The sequence below is a fragment of the Blennius ocellaris genome (genome assembly GCF_963422515.1).
Source record: "Blennius ocellaris genome assembly, chromosome: 4".
Taxonomy (NCBI): domain Eukaryota; kingdom Metazoa; phylum Chordata; class Actinopteri; order Blenniiformes; family Blenniidae; genus Blennius; species Blennius ocellaris.
In genome coordinates, this window is record NC_137653.1 from 12,942,931 (window position 1) to 12,962,433 (window position 19,503).

Below are 19,503 nucleotides of genomic sequence, written 5' to 3' on the forward strand. Positions count from 1 at the left end.
TGATCTGACGCAATGAAGTCATTCTTTTATTATTATTTGTATTATATTTATTTTTATACAATATCTTTTCAGGATTCAGGCCAACCAATTCCACTTGTAGTTGAAAGCTGTGTCAGATACATCAATCTTTACGGTGAGTCCCATCACATCTTGCTCTCTTGCCTGCTTATTCTGAGTGAGAAATAGGGCAGAAAAAGGACTATGAAGTCCTTTGAAAACCCCCTTTAGCCTCAGAAGGAGTGACAGCAGCTGTTGGATGAGGCAATCTATTTCCACAAATAGCTGCAGGTAGAGAGTTGACCTGCTCTGCTCTCCAACTCTGCGTCTGAGGCACTCAGCTGCCTAACGTAGATTTGACAAGCTCATAACAATAGATCACACACACCGAGTTTTGAAAGTCCCATTGGTCTTTGTTTAGTCAGTTCAGCCACCACAACCCTCTTTATAACTCCTCCCTCTCTACCTTCACATCTGTCCTCGGCTCATTGCTGTAGCCCGCGGGTCTTTCCTCTGGATCTGGACCTAATGAAACTACAGAAAACTGATTAGAACCGTCTAAATGAAACCATATGCTGCAGGCTTGCTGAGGGGCCCTCTCCTGGAAAAATACGCATCTCCCTTTATGAGTAGATTACATTTCCTGCTCTGTGTTATGTGTTACCAGTGGGCTTTTGTGAAACTGGTTATGGGGCTTGGACATAGTGGTCACGAGCATAACTCTGGGTTGTACTTCATTCAGGCTTGCAGCAGCAGGGCATATTTCGTGTCCCAGGATCACAGGTGGAGGTCAATGATATTAAGAACTCATTTGAGAGGGGTGAGTCAATGTTCTCGTTTTTTAATGTCACAAAAACATCTCGATGATTTGTAGCACATTTGGCCAATTTTTTAGTCCAACAAATGCAACTGCTAAGAGCACACATTTCTCTTCTTAATTAGGTGAAGATCCCTTGATCGATGACCAAAACGAACATGATATAAACTCCGTGGCGGGCGTACTGAAGCTGTACTTCAGAGGGCTTGAGAACCCCCTATTCCCCAAGGAGCGCTTCCTGGACTTCATCTCGACCATCAGTAAGTCAACAGAAAACATTCAGGGAGGTGTCAGTGGAGTGAATAGAAAAAGTGAAAACACACATTGTCTGAGAACATTTGCATTTGTGAAAAAGAGAAGATTGTGCAGCACATGGAAGCAATCCTACACAAGCGTTTTCTTGAGACATAACAGAGGGCCAGTAGCAAGATGAGAGTGTGGACGACGTCAGTCTGCCGTGTGCAGATTCACCACAGTATTCACTGCTGGCTCTAAAAGTTTGATCACTCTGTTCAGTAGGGAGGATATTAAAGTTTCAAAGTGCAGTTTTCAGAATCAGAGCTACATTTTCCTCTGCCTTTGTAGCTGTACTGTTGTCAAAGCTGTATTTGCTCTCTCTTAGTAAACCAGAATGCTTGCCGCTCTCCTTCTACTTTGTGTTTCAGAGCTGGAGTCTGGAGCTGAGAGAGCACATCACATCCAGCAGATCGTTGTGACTCTTCCCCGGACCATCATAATTGTGATGAGATACCTTTTTGCTTTTCTCAATCAGTGAGTGACAGTTTCAACCAATAACAGTGTACAGTGTTTTGTATTAACATAATTGTCATGGAAAAAAGGGACATTTAGCATAAACCTCACATACAAATGTATTTCATAGTTTGTCTAAATTGAATAAGCAACCCAGTGCAGTATCTTGTGCTACATTTGTCTGCACTCAGTGTATTGGAAGTTATTTACAGGTTTGGAAACTCATACCTCACACAAGTAGTATACCCGTCGCCTGATAATAGATGTTATTAATGGTTGTTTTATGGAGCTCGCCTGCAGAACAAACAGCTCGATTTAATATCCTACATTGGTGGAGCCTCTGCAGCTGGGTGGTGTTGCTCAGCTTCACATTGTTGATAACATGCAAGGATTGTTTTATGACTTCCTCTTGCAGTACTGGGTGATTTTGTTACAACGGGTTGTGTTGTGGCATGTGTCAGTGAAGTTGATTTGTTGAAAAGGTTGTTCTGCATGCCTTTGAAGAAAATATCTCAGCTGTGCAGTGATTCATGCAAGACTGCAGGTAAAAAATACATTGATTTCAGACTCTTGGAGCCTCTGGGCACACAGTACTTTCTTGAAGATCATGAAACTAAAACTATCTTTGATATTTCTTTTTTGAAGTGGAACTGCATGGGTCCCATAGATGACTTGATATCCTTAGTTTTACACAAGTAGATTCGATTTTCATGCTAACCTTTAAAAATCCACAAATGCTCAAATGATTAAAAATTCAGCCCCAAGACCTAGTATTGTAGGAAATAGGGTACTAGAGACCAAAAAAATTGCTAAAATTATTGATTTACATTGAGTTTAAGCTCAGTCTGAGTGATGGTGATGTAATTATTCTGTGACTGCTGAGGTCTTTGCCTGCATCTACTGCATCAGTCCAAAATTAGTCAGAAAATCTGTGCAATAACAACCAGTCGACATCTTCATATCTTCATTACTATCTAATGTAAACAGTGGTGTAGCCGAACAATACTGACATTCCTGAATTAAAATGTGGCTGTCATTCCTCCTAATTAGATCTACCGACCATTGTCTGTCAGTGGATGAAAAGTTAATATACACATGCTCATTCTCATTTATTCTGCCATGTGCTGTCTGCCAGTCTTTCCCAGTACAGTGATGAGAATATGATGGATCCGTACAATCTCGCTATCTGCTTCGGTCCAACCCTGATGCCCATCCCAGACGGCCAGGATCCTGTCACGTGTCAGGCACATGTTAATGAGGCCATCAAGACCATCATTATCCACAATGAAGTTATCTTTCCAAACCAGCATGAGCTGGATGGGCCAGTTTATGAGAAGTGCATGACTGGGGGAGAGGAGTACTGGTAGGTATTCTTTATACATTTCTATGTATATTATGATTTTGTGTATAATGATCTGTCCACTATGAATGGGGGGGGGAACTTTGATCTCATTAGCTATATCTGGGCTTATTTATACCTTTTATTCTGAAAACAAGCCTTGTTATCCTGAATCTACATGTTGATGTGTTTTTACTCTGTGTGCTGCTGTAGTGACAGTCCCCACAGCGAGCCAGGAACCATTGATGAAGCTGATAATGGGACTGAACCACACACTAGCGATGAAGGTCAGTATATTTTAATAGACTGCTTCATGTTTTTATGAAGGGGTTTTGTTATTTAAAGAGAGTGTTATTTTATTTTGTTTTATTAAAGATTATTTGAGTTGCAATTATGTCATTGTTATTCTGTCAGTCATTCAATTCATTCCAAATTGGAATACTTCACTAATTGAGCCATTGACAATTTTTTCCTCTCTGCCTGAAACAAACATGCTCATATTAAAACAGAAATATTCTCATTGACTCAACAACTGTAACATTAAAATAAATACACTTTTGCTCTATTATTTAAAAACTCAAATTGAAATTTTTACCTCACTTGCACATAAGGCCTATATAGATTAACAGCTTTTGATATGAAATGTTAATCAGATAGAGACCGTGTTTTCTATGAAAAGTAATCCTAATGGAAAGTCTGATTGATTCTTGTCCTCAAAGATTGTACCACAATGAGCAAGTGATCTTCTGATTTTATCTGTGGCACAACCCGATTGGTGCCCAAAACAGCCACATGAACCACCATTAAATTCAGTGCGGAAGAAGTTGATAGTGTCAGTAAAAATGTTACCTTTTTAGAGGTTTTCATATAACCATTATCTGGCCAAAATCTTAGTTTGTTTATTCATTTGCATTATAATCAAGATTCCTCCAAACTGTTATTTGCCTATTCAGCTGTATTTTTTGTGTAGAACAAAAAAGTTGTGATGTTATATATACCTGCTTAGTATGTTTATTTCACTCTTAATGTGCATTTATAATTAAAACATATCTTTATTTCTTCTGGATTTGTATGATCTGCTGTTGAAGTAGCTTTGATTGCCATGCGAGGGAAATACAGTACAACACGCTCCCACTCAATATTTAAGCAGAAAGGAGGTTGTGTTGACCAGAGGGGTTTAAATGCCCTCCCAAGCTTCCCAGAATGTTGCACCTTGGTTATTTGTCTTGAAGGACAGGCTCGGTTCATTTTGGGACAATTGTAGAATATGTTAATAAATAGGATGTCTGTTTGTGTTACAGTGAAAGGGGATCAAATCACACCTTGGCAGTTTGTATACCAAGTCATTTATCCTCTAAACATACGTCATTCAGGGTGATTATAGGAGCATGGATGCTGGAGGCTATCACAATGGACGATAGTTAAGATACACCCTGGACATGTTACTGGTAAATGACATTGTTAACTTACAGATACAGGTATTTAGACACATTCACATCCACCCAGAATGCCTAGCAATCAAATGTATGTAACACAGCTTTGACGGTTGATATATGCAAGGCACCTTGGAAAGTCAATTGTCTAAAACTAATGCTATAATCAATATTTTCCCTCTTGAAATTGACTACACGACTGGAGATGACCTCACTTGTACTGAGGTTAAGATCTAGTCTTTGCTTCAGACTCAAAGATTCAGATATTTCCCTCAGGAGCTGATAGAGCCCAATCATAAAGCTGGAAGAAAGCCTTTGAAGGGTTGCCATATAATTTAATAATCATATCTTTCTTCACACAAGAAGGCCCTAACCCAAATTTGAACCTCTTGCTGTGATGCAACAGTGCTCGCCAACTGAACCACCGTGCCGCTCTACGCTCCTTTCACACAAAAGTAATATGTGATGCGATTTTTGATCCATCTGTGGATGACACAGCCGTAAGAACAGCCTGACCTTTTTTATTTGATGCTTTTGACTCAGAGGTGAGCAAGTTTTGCTCTGCTGCAGCTTCTGATCGCAAAGGCTTATGTGATGTTTGAAGCTGAAGGCGAGTTGAGTAAACAGTATTGGCATGCAGCAGTGCCTCTTTGATCCATGTTTCTGTGTGTGAGTGAGGCCCCCCTCTCTCTCTCCTCTCCGTGCTCTTTGTTCAGTGTTATTCAGTAATTCTCCTGGGACTTTCTCCTTTGTGCAGTACTTCCCCTGTCCTCCTTTGAGCTTTGAACACATAACTGGGTCATACACAAAGGCCAAAACACAGGTAATGCTCAAAACCACTTTCCCGGTGCTGCTGGTGGTGTGTGACCGTAAAACTATCTGTGAGCTTCATCTGTCAGCTGGGCTTATTGATAATGAGCACTGACCTTTCAATATTTTCTCACTCTCACTTGGAAACAGAACAAAGACTGGCTGCCTGGTGCAGTCTGTGCTCTTGTTGACTTTGAGACTGTTATGTAACATTGCAGCCACTGTGTTTTGGTAATGGTTGAGTTTTATTGGAAGGCAAACCATTTATGTGTCTACCATCTGGATTGCTAATGGGGGCCTGTCTTTTGTCAATAGTTTGAGAAACAAATTTAAACAAAGCTGCATTTCTAATATGTACAGTATAATAGTATTTATTAAAATCACTGTTGAGTTTTTAAACACATTTTTCCAGGACCATAGCAGGAGCCAACGCTGTCAAACCTTTATTTAATTCACACTGACCCCTGCTGGCCGCTTGATGGAAAACATTGTAGACGTATTCCTTTTCTTTTTTCAAGATAAAATAATAAGAAAATGAAGTTGCCTTAAATTTTTTCATTTTACCATGGTTTTAATTATGACCGGCTCTATAATTCCATAACCAAGCACACCTAATGTGTGTTTTATATTGGATTAAATCAACAGCCTTTACAAGTTTAATGTCCCCGATGCTTTCATCATGAACAGAGAAGTTGTTGATCTATTTGAAGGTAATGTTCTGCTGTGATAAAATAAATAAATTAAAACATAAGAAATAGGCAAGTACAAATATCTCAGTATCAGTATCTCTCAAATGTCCATCAAAGAAGTGATGAAACAGCAACATGGCCGTGGCTCAGGACCAATTGCTACTGTAGCTGCATAACTTAATGATTGTTGTGACAGGAATGTGTCAGAAGTGAGTTTCAGACCAGGGGGACCTACACAGCATCATGTCCTGATGGTATGACTAATTGGTGTATAAATTGTCATGTAACCGGAGGCAAAATAATATGTTTAAGATCATCTGTCTTGGTCTGTTTTATTGATTGAGGACATGATTCAGGTGCTTCTGTTCTATCTTTTTATCTGAGGTGTTTTTTCCTTTGTGTCTTTCAGAAGTTGAGCAGATTGAGGCCATCGCCAAGTTTGACTATGTGGGCCGGAGTCCCAGGGAGCTGTCATTCAAAAAGGGAGCCTCTCTGCTTCTGTATCATCGAGCGTCTGAAGACTGGTGGGAGGGCCGTCACAATGGCGTGGATGGTCTCATCCCCCATCAGTACATCGTTGTACAAGACCTGTATGTAACAACAATATTTTACCAATTGTTTATCTTTTGTTAAGTATGTTATAATCAGTATAATTTAGTTCTACATTATAATTGCATGTACAATTATTATTTGTTGCGCATAGTTACAGCAGGAAATTATGCAGACTACATGTGTAACTTGCACTCACTTCAGCGACTTCACTCTTTCAGGGATGATGCCTTCTCAGATAACCTGAGCCAGAAGGCAGATAGCGAGGCAAGCAGTGGCCCATTGCTAGATGACAAGGGTTCATCCAAAAATGATGTTCCATCTCCATGCGAGCAATCGCCTGACTACAACTTTGGAGGAGTCATGGGGAGGTGGATACAATGAGAATGAATTTATTTATAAGTGGGAAGGTTTTTTTTGGATGTTGCATAGGATTTTCTCAACGATTCTTATGTGTCCATAGGGTTAGACTACGATCTGATGGTGCTGCAATACCTCGTCACCGGAGTGGTACAGACACCCACAGTCCAACGCGGGGGTCAGACACACCACCTCGGGCTGCAGCGTGCCCCAGCAGCCCTCACAAGGTGTCCATCAACAAGAGTCGCATGGAGAGCCCAGAAAAAAGGCGGCTCGGTACCTTTGGCAGTGCAGGCAGTATCAACTACCTAGACCGGAAAGCCTATCCCGAGGGCCACCCACTGAGACCAGGGCCCGGAGCCACCCGGCACAGCAGCCTCGGAGACCACAAATCACTGGAGGCTGAGGCTCTGGCTGAGGTAAGGCTTTGCCACACAACTTTAGTGTGTTTTATTGCTTTGGTTCATTTGTTACTTAAAAATTGTAGATTTCTTTAATATATTTTTCATTTGATTTCATGTGCATGCACATTTATCTTCCAGCTATGTGTCTGTACAGTAATTAGTTCTAATGTTCGATTGCATCTTGTCTTAAAAAGGAGAATATTCATTGAGAGTATGCAATAGCAATTCATCCGCTTGTGATGTGACAGCTTTTACATCGAGCCCCATGATATAATACAGTTCTAATTTTAGAAAAGACCATTATCAATTATTATTCAAGATGGAAACATGTAATTTGTCCTATTATGAGATAAACTCTAACTTGGCTGTTGCTCTTGAGAATTCTCACCTCCTCATCCTGAACTCTTCAGGACATAGAGAAAACCATGACCACAGCTCTCCACGAGCTGCGTGAACTGGAGCGTCAGAACACCGTCAAACAAGCCCCCGATGTGGTGTTGGACACCTTGGAGCCCATGAAGAACCCCGTCAGCTCAGAGCCTGGCAGTCCACTGCACACCATTATGATCCGTGATCCAGACGCAGCCATGCGCCGCAGCAGCAGCTCCACCTCTGAAATGATGACCACCTTCAAACCCGCCCTCTCCGCCCGGCTGGCTGGGGCTCAGCTGCGACCCCCACCCATGAGGCCGGTTCGCCCGCCTCCCACGCAACATCGCTCCAGCAGCTCCAGCTCCTCAGGGGTTGGCAGTCCTGCTGTGACTCCCACCGAGAAATTGTTTCCGAGTAACAATACATCAGCTGGCTCAAACCTGAATATTTCTGGTGATGGTGGAGATAAGTCTGGTACCATGTAGCAGAGGTCGAGTGTGTAAGGTTAGTGCGAAGTGACAAAAAAAAAAAAAAAACAGCTTATGGGAACAGGTGCTGAGGTGTGGAAAGCAGATACGGATTTTTCCTTCTCTGCTTTCTGCTTGACTTGATTCATACATCCAGGGTGTTCCCAAAGTACAGTATGTCACAGTGATGATTAGGTGGGAGATGAAACTGTGTAAAGATGTGACTGTAAAACTGGGCTCTCTTAGAAAACTTGATTAAGCCACTGTAAATGTGTACAGGAATATGTGTCTTTTTGTTTTACCTCAGTTTCAACAAAAAAGGAGACACATTGAATGCAAGTGAAGCAATACTTGTGTGTCATTTGGTTTCCACCCATCACAGTCAGTCCAGATGATGTTTGGGTCACTTCTGTTCACTAAATCTCACATTAACTAGTTTAGGCAGTGTTTACATGCCAACTTACTTGAAGTCACCATATTTTCAGTTGAATTATAATTCATGGATTGTTTTCAACAAAATAACTTCATGGTAACTCGTAGGTCTGCATGCAGGTACCGGAATAAATAGGACAAATATTGAAGATTCTTGCTACGACTGAGAGGAGAGGTGTGATGATGATCAAGTTTTTTTTTAACCTCTGTATAGATTTTATATTAGTTTGAAGCCTTATTCGCAAGGGTGAAAAGTATATAAGGAAAACTAAAATCCAATATGACGTGTTTGACTATGTATTATCTTCTGTCTATCATGAAGTGTCCAAACCCCTCTCAGAAAAAGCAAAAGGCGAAGCATCTTGGCATGAAAACGATCTTTAAAACTCTTACACAACATTGATCAGCACTAAAATAAAAGCAAGTCTCCCCCTCGCGTCATGCACGGTTGACCAGTGGGCAGACTGAACATGACTTTCTCCATGATCCTTCTATGTACTGTATATGAAATGCAGAAGAATATTGCACCAAGTAATTTAGGAATCCTGTGGTAAACTTGTAAATAATAAATAGCTAGTAATTTATAAGTGTTAATTGTGTACAGGTTAATACAGAAAACTAAACGGTCGGTGTGAATGGCACTTGTATTGAGCATAAACCATCTGTATTATCTCCAGTAAACAAACACCATTTAGTTGTGAAATGGGGATGAAAAACATTTACCATGTCACGTGTGCTCAGAATGCATTTTGTAGTTGTACTGTAAAAAAAACTAATTGCTGTTGAGCTGAACACAAAGGCTGAATTTAGTTGTTTTTTTTGTTTTGTTTTTACCATCTTGGTGCAATTTACGAAACTTCAAGTTTTTCCATTGCTAGTTTCACTGGTCAGTTTTAGTATTACTGAAAGAAAGTGAAATATAACCTCTTACGATTCTTTTTTCAACTTGTGTTATCCACAACAAGGACGCTGAAAACTACTGTTTGTAACAACCTGTTATCAGAGCAGTCTTCTTCATTTCTGCCTTTAATTATGCTGAGACTGTAGAAACTTCTTTTTTCATGAGTGTAAAAGTAATCAAGAACATTTTAGTGTTTGTATCGACTGTGCACCTTGTCATTCTGACAGAATTAGTCTAGAAACCTACAGTAGTAAGGATACCTCTGTATCTCAAAGAACCTACTCTGCTCTGCATGTTTTGCGCTGTAATGTGCAACTCATAATACGTCACACTCGGTGGCTGTATGTGGTGCCTTGCCTTGGTGAAACGCACAAATTATTTCAACATTGGATTTTTCTTGCTTTTTTTTCTTTTTTTTAAATAAACTGGCCTTAAGGTTTATGAAGTTGAGAGTATTGAATTAGGCCATTGGAATAAAAGTTTCTGAAATAAAAATGAATGACAAATATTACTGCCTGTTCGAGCAAAAATAACAGTTAATATACTAAATAACTTAAATGCATGTAAATCAGGCACTGATTTCAAGGCCAGTTACAAATACATGCTGTAACTTCAAATATCTGCTTGTTGTCAATGTATTGTTTACTTTTCAACAGATGTATCAATGTTTATGAAATGAGGAATATCAAGATTAAAGAGCTGATTCAGCCAGAAAAAAAACAATATAGCATTTAAAGCAACATCTACATCCTCTGCTGGTTTGTGGTGGTACTGTTACCACTTGCAGGCATTATGAATATTGTCTGGAGCTGATATTACAATGCTGAAATTCATTCATAGAGTTCTCATCGTCTCATAGTCCTGGTTACAATTTTGCATCTGTGTGAATCTATGAAGGTGTCATGACAAAACAAGCATTGAGTTATTAAAATATAAAAGAAGCACACAATTGTAAAAGTGAAATCCTCATTTATTTAACTAGATTTCTTTTTTTAATTTATGGACACTTAAGTGTAAGTGTAGCAGGAAATTTGAGTGCCTTTTGTGCACGTCAATTTTTATTCGACTTGTTCTTTTTAAAAACTTTTTTAACTGTATTATGTTGCCTATAAGTTAAACTGATGTTGCCTTTTAATCCTTTTTGTCCTGCTTCTTATTTTTTTTAAACCAACCATTTCTCCTGAAACACAGAAGACTCATCAAGAACTGAGTTTGTCTGGGTGAACCATAAGGAATTCAAGTTCGAGTGACTACTATATCTATGATCTACTGAAAATGTTCAGTAGAACAATCTCAGAATTTTCTTGTCATATCCTTTTGTTTCCCCTGTGAACTGGTGTGCTGTAGTTTAGTCTTTCATTCTTGTCATTTAGCTCCTTACATTGCGGAGATACATAAGATCATTGCAGGCAAAAGCTGAACTGACGCTCTATGTAGAGGTCATAAGGCACTCGAGGTCATTGTCCCTCTGTGTGATGTTACACTGATGTTTTCTCTCTTGGAATGTATGCTGTGATGGGTTACACTGTTTGTCCGCAGGCGTGAGATGACCGTACATTATTATTCAAAAAGTACATGCCAGTGAGAGAGCAGAATGAGACCCTGCTGGGTGTGAGTTGCTGTCAAACTGTTTACTTTCTCTTTAATTGTTTGTCTATTGATGCTGTTTGTTGATGAGTGTCTGATTGGTTGAAACCTGTGCTGTAATGTACATCAGACCACTGACTGGAGCGTGAAATCTCCTGTCTCCAAATAAAACCATTATTGCTCTGTGATTTGGATTTTTTGAGTTTTGTGCGTGCATGTGTGATATAGACATAACTTTGCACCCGTGGTAGACCAAAATATTCACATGTACTGAAACACTTTGAGTTAAGTGAATGCAATTCACAACTTCATGAATCATGCATGATATTTGCTTATTTTGTATTCCTCTGGCAAATTTTATATTTTTTAACTAAAGAAGTCCAACTGTCTTGACTCTAGTATGAATATTCTCATAACTTCAACAGCCTCATGCCATGTTCAAAAGTGAATTGTTAAATAGTAGCCTGCTCACTCATGATCTGGTTGTTGGACTCATGCTGTCAACTATTGATAATTAATTAACCCATTGATCAGCCTTTTTACATCTATCCCATTGCCATTCGCTGTTTCACATGCCTACTTCTCCTAACACTATCTCATGTTGCTGTTTATTATATCTACAAAATTCAAACAGGCTCTTCACTGCACAAGATGATTAGAATCATTCATTGAAACTCACACCAAAATTAATAGTCAAAATCTCATCCAGCCCAACTCTCTCACTTTAGTTCATTTTAGATGATTGTATCAGTGACAAAAATGTATTGAATTAAGAACCGTAGTTTTTTCCATGCATACTTTAATGGTTTTAATAAATGACTAAGCATCATTGATCAAATTGTGTTGATTATTAATTTACTGCTACAGTATACTGGGTGTGGATGGTTAATGTGTTTTTTCAATTTACATTTGTTACATTGCTGCTTGTTTGTTTGTTTGTTTGTTTGTTTTTGATATTTGAAAGATGTAATGGAGGAAAGCAGGGTACAGCTGTTTGGAGCACAAGAGGCTTATATTTACAAAAGACCAAAGGGGTTTGCACAAAAGATGTACATTTCAATCGAGAGAAATAGTTATAAAATCGATTGAAATTAACATGGTGGTATTTGTATCGTATTCATAGTGTGGTGTAGTTTAAGGAATGAGAGTAATTTATTTTTATCCTACAATATTTAAACCTTACAAAATAAATGAAATGAAGCAAGCTTTGACATTTCTGACAGTAAATTTGGAGACAGACATCACCGAGAAGCCTTGCTTGATGTAATTCATTTAATGGCCACGTGATGGGGAAACTGCAGCAGAGAATCCTGTCTGGTTAACCTTCAATTGTTGCGTGTGTAGTCAGCACGGTGCAGATGACTTTGCAACACACACATTTTAGTGAAAGTTACATGGTGAACCAAGGCTTGCATATATTACACGATTACATCTCTCTTTGAAATTGACTTTCCAGTTCATTGACCAGGGAGTGTTATACGAGCAGCTTACACCAACAGAGCATAAACAAAATGCAATTGGTTCCACTTGAGAAGACGCTGTTCAACAAGGGCATGTCAAACAAGGAACTTTATCCACATTTTATTTGATTAACCTCAAAAATACACTACTCATTGGCAAAGAACGCCTACTTGAAGTGTATTTGTTCTGAGTTTTGTGGTTCGGTTAGATGTCATTCATCCACAAAAATTCATAGATTTTTTCTTTTTTGGGGGGGTAAAGACATAGAAAGTATCTGTTTACATATCATAACATCAAAACAAAAGCATTCCTCACATTCTCTCCAATAAATGTTAAATTTCATGGCACATGTCACTGCTGAATTTTGTGCAAGGATGGCAAAACATGGCTCAGAATGTGTATAATTGCTTTTAAATAATAAAAACAAAAGAAGTTACAAAAATTATTGAAATTTCTTGGGCAGGAAAATGAGAAAGGGAAAGGATGGATACATTGGCAAGAAAAACAAACAAATAACCAGTTATTTATGCTGGCACAGAAAATGTGTGATGTCTCTCTAGTATAAGATACGCCTCATCAGGAGCAGCTGCTTCAGCTGGAATGAAAAATAAATTGTATAAGTCCTCTCCTGTGACCTCATTTGTCAGATATTCCATTTTAATTAAGGCACAAAAGAGGGGGAAAAAAGGCTTCAATAACCTGTAATGTCTTTGTGAGCGTCACAGCATATTTCTTCTTGTTGTTTCAACCTTCACCTTCTCGGTCTTCAACATATCTACATAAAATAATGGATGAAAATGAGAGGTAAAGTGGCAACACTCTTCACTTAGAAAAGAAATTATCTTGACCTGTTATGAGCCACTTATCATGTACTGTCTTAATGAGAATACAGAGGCCAGAGCAAATCATACATTTCTCATGACATAAATACGTTTCTAGCTTGTGCACAAATATACGATACTAATTAGTAGGTAACATTCACAATGCAACCACTTCATAATCCACACTTGAACAATCTAATGTGAGTTGGTGTATCTGTTATATTAATTCCACCGTTCCAGAGAAAATACCTTCTGCTTTTGACATATAAGTTCACTGACCACCTTATTGCAATACATTAAAAAAAAAGCAAAAATGGAAATAGTCTGAATATTGTGAACATGTAGATTACGTCCTCAATAACACGGACATTAGGTTAAATTGACTCTTCTGATGAGCTAAAACAAAACTATAAAGATCTCATTAGACTGTCCAAGCGAAACTCATAAAGAGGCCAGTGAATGAGAAGCCAGATATGACAAATTACTAAGGGGAGTATGAATTCTTTCCAAATGTGTGTGTGTGTGTGTGTGTGTGTGTGATAGATAGATAGATAGATAGATAGATAGATAGATAGATAGATAGATAGATAGATAGATAGATAGATAGAGACCAGAGAGCCTGCTGAGGAGGTCCCTCTGATAGTTAATCTCGTGATGCATAGCACTGTCAATGAAACCAAAAGATTTTCCCTGTTCTCAATATATTTATGATGCCAATGACATTTGGACTTGTTTCCTCAAATATAAATGAAAAGGAACAATCATCTCAATTCCAAGTTGAAAGCAAATGGCAACGCCTTCATTTCAGTGACATTTACAGCCGCCTGTATCATTGATGTACAGGAGGGCGGCAGGCTCAGTGCATATACAGCATGCAAGATAAATTAAGCCTGACAACAGAGAATCACAGACGCGTTCCCTGGTGGCTGTTATTGTTCGTGACACCGTCTTACCAGTCACACCAAACAATGCATGACATTCCACACATGCCAGCCAAGATCAATGCACATAGGTCCTGATAATACATTCGACAACAGAGGTTAGACATGGAGCGCTTAACTTCGGAACAGTGCTTGTTTATACTTTAAGGATGTTTGTGAGGCAAGGCTGACCCTGTGGTGCCGGCCACTTTTTAATGGATTATGTCTGTGTGAAAACAAATCAGTCAAGTAGGAGCTTTTATTTCTTCAAATAACTGAAGGTAATAACTTACTGATTACTCAATAGATGCTGATTAGTGCCTGTTAGAACACCATTAAACTGATTTTATTGGGGTGTCAAACTCAGGTCCTGGAGGGCTGCAGCCCTGCATGTTTTCTTTTCTTTAACACACCTGATTGTCATGATGGTGCCATCACTGTGTTCAACAGAAGTGATAACAGAATTGATTATGAGCCGCTCATTACAATCAGCTGTGAAGCAGGGAGACATGGAAACATGCAGGATGGTGGCCCTCGAGGACCGGAGTACGACAAATATACAGCAAGTGTCAGCCAGTGGTTTTTTTAGTTTAGTTTGTGTAAACAAATCTGAATCAAGTGTCTAAGAATGGTAGTAATTATAATTTTTTGGTTGATTGTAAGCAATCTTAAACTGTCACTCAACACCAGTCGTCAGTAATTATGACGTGAAATAAGTAACAGGTTTGAGGTTTAGATTTTAAAAATGCAAATCTTTTGTGCTCAACAATTAAATACAATACGTCTGAATGAAGATGTAATTGAGTGTGCACAGTTATCACGAATACATAAAGCTGCAGACTGAGTTGTTAGCAAGTATACAGTAAACATGAATGTTCAGTATATTTGTGAAGCCACATGGCTGTTTGAGTCTTGTACAGTTCATTTGTCAGTATTTCCGCTACTATTTTTCAACTGCAAACTACATTTTGCAATATTTATTATTGATATATTTGTTAAAGAAACATGGGCTGTGAATGCAAGACCCAAGGTCATGACTATTGTGGCTAAGTTTTGCAAAGCATAAATTACTTTTCAACTCCAGCAACCGGAAATGATTTAAATGCAAAACACACAGCTGAGGTAGTGATATTCAAAGTAGACTGCGTATTGACAACAGACAATAGGCTGTAGCAAATTACTTCACTGGAAAGGCGCTGATATCTTGTTAGAGTTGAGTACAATTGAAATTTAATCAACACATGGGAGGAATACAAGGGAAAGGAAATCCAGACTCCTAAAATGAATGTGATCATGTAAAGAAAAAAAACAAAATCCTCCATTCATCCACCTTCTACACCACTTATTCAAGCTCAGGGTCATCTGGGCTAGAGTTTGATCACAGAGAGACACTTAATCACTGTGCCCGATCAATGGACTGAGCACCTTGCATGGCAGCTGCCTCTATTGGTGTGAATGGGTGGATGTGATAAATGGTGTGAAGCATTTTGGGACTGCTCAAGCAATTGAAAAGCGCTATACTGTACGAGTGAAATCCATTTACCATTTGCCATTCTCACAGAACTCCCCAAATTAAGGATTTGAACTGGAGATATTGTAGTTGTGAGGGAACAATGACAACCTTACAGTGTGGCCCTGGAAATAAATATGAGCCATTCTGGAAAAACTCTAAATACGTGAAACTTGATATAAAAGATGAATGACAACAAAGTCTTGTTTGAACAACTTGAAATGTATCCAAATCCATCACACAAAATAATCCTCTTACTATCTGAAACAAACTGTTTTAAATACTAAAGACAATATATGAATGATGCATTTCTAAGGAAAGAAGCAACCGCACCTTTTGTAGCTGTGGATTTTTCCAAAATACTTTGTATCAGCATCAATAGATTTAACATTGTTAAGAGGGTTATGTTTTTTCCTTCCTTCGAAGTTAAAGAATAATGGATATCTTGACAGTGAAATGAAAATCTAAGCAAAAAACAATAAAATTAAATAGATATTCATTAAAAGTGAATGAATATAAATCATAACTCATGAAAAAGCCCTAAAGCATAACAATCATCAGCATCTTTCAGGACAAAGTTACAATTATTTTAAGTTTAATGTGTAATACCAGAAACAACAACTTATTTATAATTGGTTGGTTCTGATTTGTTATCGCTTCGGTTGTTAGTAATATATCAAACAAGTCCAGCTATGTGAACTGGATAACACAAGGTGAGATGACTCACTGCTAAAGGCCACATTATAGAGGAATGTGCTGTATGTGATAACAGATAACAGTAGATAACAGTTTAACACTGATGAAGAAAGTGCAGTGCAGCTCTTTGACACAGTCTAGCATATGGTATGGCAATATAGAGGTAAAGAACACAAGGGTCACACAATTTTAATCAGACAGATGAACAATGAATTCACCTTAACCACTCGATTAATGGACCTGGTTGTAGGTTCACATATGCTTTTGCCTTCAGAAAATATCTTTAAGGAGCCTCCATTTGTTTGCACATGGAGGAACGGACCAGTTTCCAATGAGCACCTGAGAACCAAACTGTTGTTGGAACCTGAAGTAAATCAACACATTTCAGTTAAACAAATAGTTCCCTTTCATTAGAAGCATATTGTAACCCTGCACAGGACATACGTGCTAAATAAGATGGAAGGAAAACTAAACTTAGACTCACTTAAACATCTAAATGGAATTTGAAATGCTTTAGAAATATTTTTCTTCACAGAATGATTTTTTTTTTTAGAAAACCCTTTTTTGTTTCACCCCCCCCCCCAAAAAAAAACAACAACAAAAAAACAAAAACAAAACAAGAAAAAAACAACCCCAACATCAAACACTCAATAACTTTATACAATACAGCATTGCATTTCATATCTTTAATTATGTCTGCTGAGCAGCATCCTTTGGTCTTTAATTGAATGTGCTGCTGACTGCCTACAACTGATTCCCTGTCAAAAGACGACCGAATAAATTGTAGCCAATGCAAATTATGCACAAAAGGCAGAAATTCTGAATGATCAATGCAGCCCAATAAATTGAAACATTTTTCAGTTTCCTTTCTTTACTTAGGTAAACAGGGAGAGGTCCGAGAAACATAAAAATAATTCACCAGCTCTGCTAGGACTACAACTGCTCTTTGTTGATATTATCAAGAAATCTGAGTAAGGAAAGCAATAGTAAGAAATAGGATTAAACTGAATAATGGGTTTACTTAAATAAAATATCAGAGGACATTTGGTATATTTGATGTACTGTTGATAATCCCGAGACACATAACACCAGTAATACAACCTAAAAAAAACATTTGAATATTCCAGATCGAAATAAATCCACAGTAAAATACCTGGTAATGGGTTTTATCCGTAACACAACTCTTGAAAATGTGAAACAGCGAGTCTCACAGGCATACATCATGTCATCTTGCTAATACAAGCATATAATTTCCACTTGGCTGAGCACCCAGTGATTAAACATTCCCAGTTTCCAGACCCATCAGAGTCTCCACAGAGACCTGCAAATGGACAGCGGTTGGTCAAAATCCAGCTGAAACAATCAGACACAAAGCAGATTTGATGTTGATTCTACGTCATTCATCTGCGCTCGTGTTGGTGTATGCATTTTCTGTCATATACTCTGCAGTGGTTCTCATTTTGGTTGGTTTGAAGGGAGCTAAGTGTGGGCATTCTTAAAAAATTCTGTTCAGGTCTACAGAATTCACATTGTGAGTCAAGCCTTTTGGGATCTAATACCTAAAGAATAAATTAAGCTGTAGGGTGTAAAAGCCTTCAGGCAGACACAATCTCACACAATTGAAGAAACTTTCAGGATAAGGATTTTAATCAGCAGGACTAAGTAGGGCTCCATGATATTGTCTTTGGATCAACAAATTGAATCCGATCTTGGATAACAAATTTTAATAGTGAAGCTTGATTGGCCTTAACATTTGCAATGTCATTAACATCTGGTTTTCCGTTACTCAGAGAAGACTGGACTCTGGTCAGAGAGGAAATAATGAAGCCAAAAAAAGCTAAAGGTAAGTATTTCACTTTTTTTTTTAACACCACCTAGTTGATAAAAGCAATATGTAAAAATCTTCCAGCACTTAAATGCATGCAAAACATTAAAGCAGATAGTGTAATTAGACTACACTGCATTAGAGGAGGGATGTAAAGATTATATGTTACCTTGTTGGTCATTTACTTCAAAGAAACCTGAAACGCTTCTGCCACAACATCTTTGTATTTACACCCTTGTGCAACATTGCCTCTATGCATGTCTTGGGAACAACGAGATCCAAAGAGTAGACAGGAGAAGGTCTTAGTGGCTTGTTAAGGCTCCATGATCAATGATACTGGGACTTGTAATGGCTTTAGGTTGCAAGCTCTTGGCCAGCAGCAGAGGCACAACAGTTGTGTCACTGATCACGAGTCTTTGAGCCGATGCAGTGGCTTTACTTTCAATGTAAGCATTGTATCCGATGCCTGTGACTGCAAACCACTTTGTGTTTCTTGTCTGTAGATGGTATTTTGAGAATGAGCTTTTCTGGTGGGAGTAATTCTGTTTTGTCTGTTGAATGAATACAAACATTACAGGACAAGTCAAACAATGTTTGAGAATGTGATGTCATGCTGGAATAATTCTTAAACCAATTAAAGCATGTTATTGTGAAAAGAAATGTCAAAAAACAATCCCCAACCAGCTTGGGTGAGCAGACTCTGTCAAGGCAATAACATCACCGGCATTAAATAATCTTGCAAAACAATTGTAATATACCTTATCCATTTATTGTAGTTACTAGAGAAGACCAAAAGCTAATCATAGAGATCTGGGGTTGTGACATTAGGACGTTGCTTGGTGCGTTTATTTCTCACAATTCACAGTTTGTGTTTGTCTAGGAGGCCCCTAAAAAATCTGCAGAACATTTTTCACTTCAAGAAGATTCCTACTGCGTGACCTCACCATCAGTTACAGCGACATTAAAACAATTGTCAAAGGCATATGTGTCTAGTATTTTTTAAACTGTAAGCTTTGAACTGGATATTCTTTTCCCCATACTGACACTCACCTCCAGGATCAAGTCTTTTACATTTCTTTCTCAGCTGAAAAGGAAATTACCCTACCATGGCACACCACCATGTGCAAGTCAATTTATTTTAAATAGTCATTTTTCCACCTATAGTTGAAGTCACAAGTGGGTATCGCTACTATAGCAACAACATAGATTTAGTCATCATGTCTTTTCAATCTTTATATGGTAATTATGGAAGCTTGTGCATCTTTGCAATTGCACAGAATCTTGTAAAGTTGAGCGGACAAGTGCTGAATACACGTGTATACTGCTTGGATTATGCTCCTATCTTCAATTACCGGGCTGACCT

The 19,503-nt window shown here is 38.4% G+C and overlaps 1 protein-coding gene across 1 annotated transcript in view; it reads left to right on the forward strand.

Moving 5' to 3' along the window:
• The window catches only part of srgap3 (SLIT-ROBO Rho GTPase activating protein 3), a gene marked incomplete at both ends in the record, with an annotated part of 52,105 nt that extends 44,100 nt beyond the window's left edge, over positions 1–8,005 (forward strand). Inside the window, 10 exons of the mRNA XM_080494385.1 lie at positions 73–133; positions 740–817; positions 940–1,074; positions 1,480–1,585; positions 2,700–2,927; positions 3,117–3,190; positions 6,245–6,425; positions 6,606–6,755; positions 6,848–7,163; positions 7,559–8,005. Of these exons, the coding sequence (XP_080350511.1) occupies positions 73–133; positions 740–817; positions 940–1,074; positions 1,480–1,585; positions 2,700–2,927; positions 3,117–3,190; positions 6,245–6,425; positions 6,606–6,755; positions 6,848–7,163; positions 7,559–8,005 (1,776 nt within the window). The remainder of the gene's footprint in view (positions 1–72; positions 134–739; positions 818–939; positions 1,075–1,479; positions 1,586–2,699; positions 2,928–3,116; positions 3,191–6,244; positions 6,426–6,605; positions 6,756–6,847; positions 7,164–7,558) is intronic.
• Positions 8,006–19,503: the final 11,498 nt, after the last annotated feature.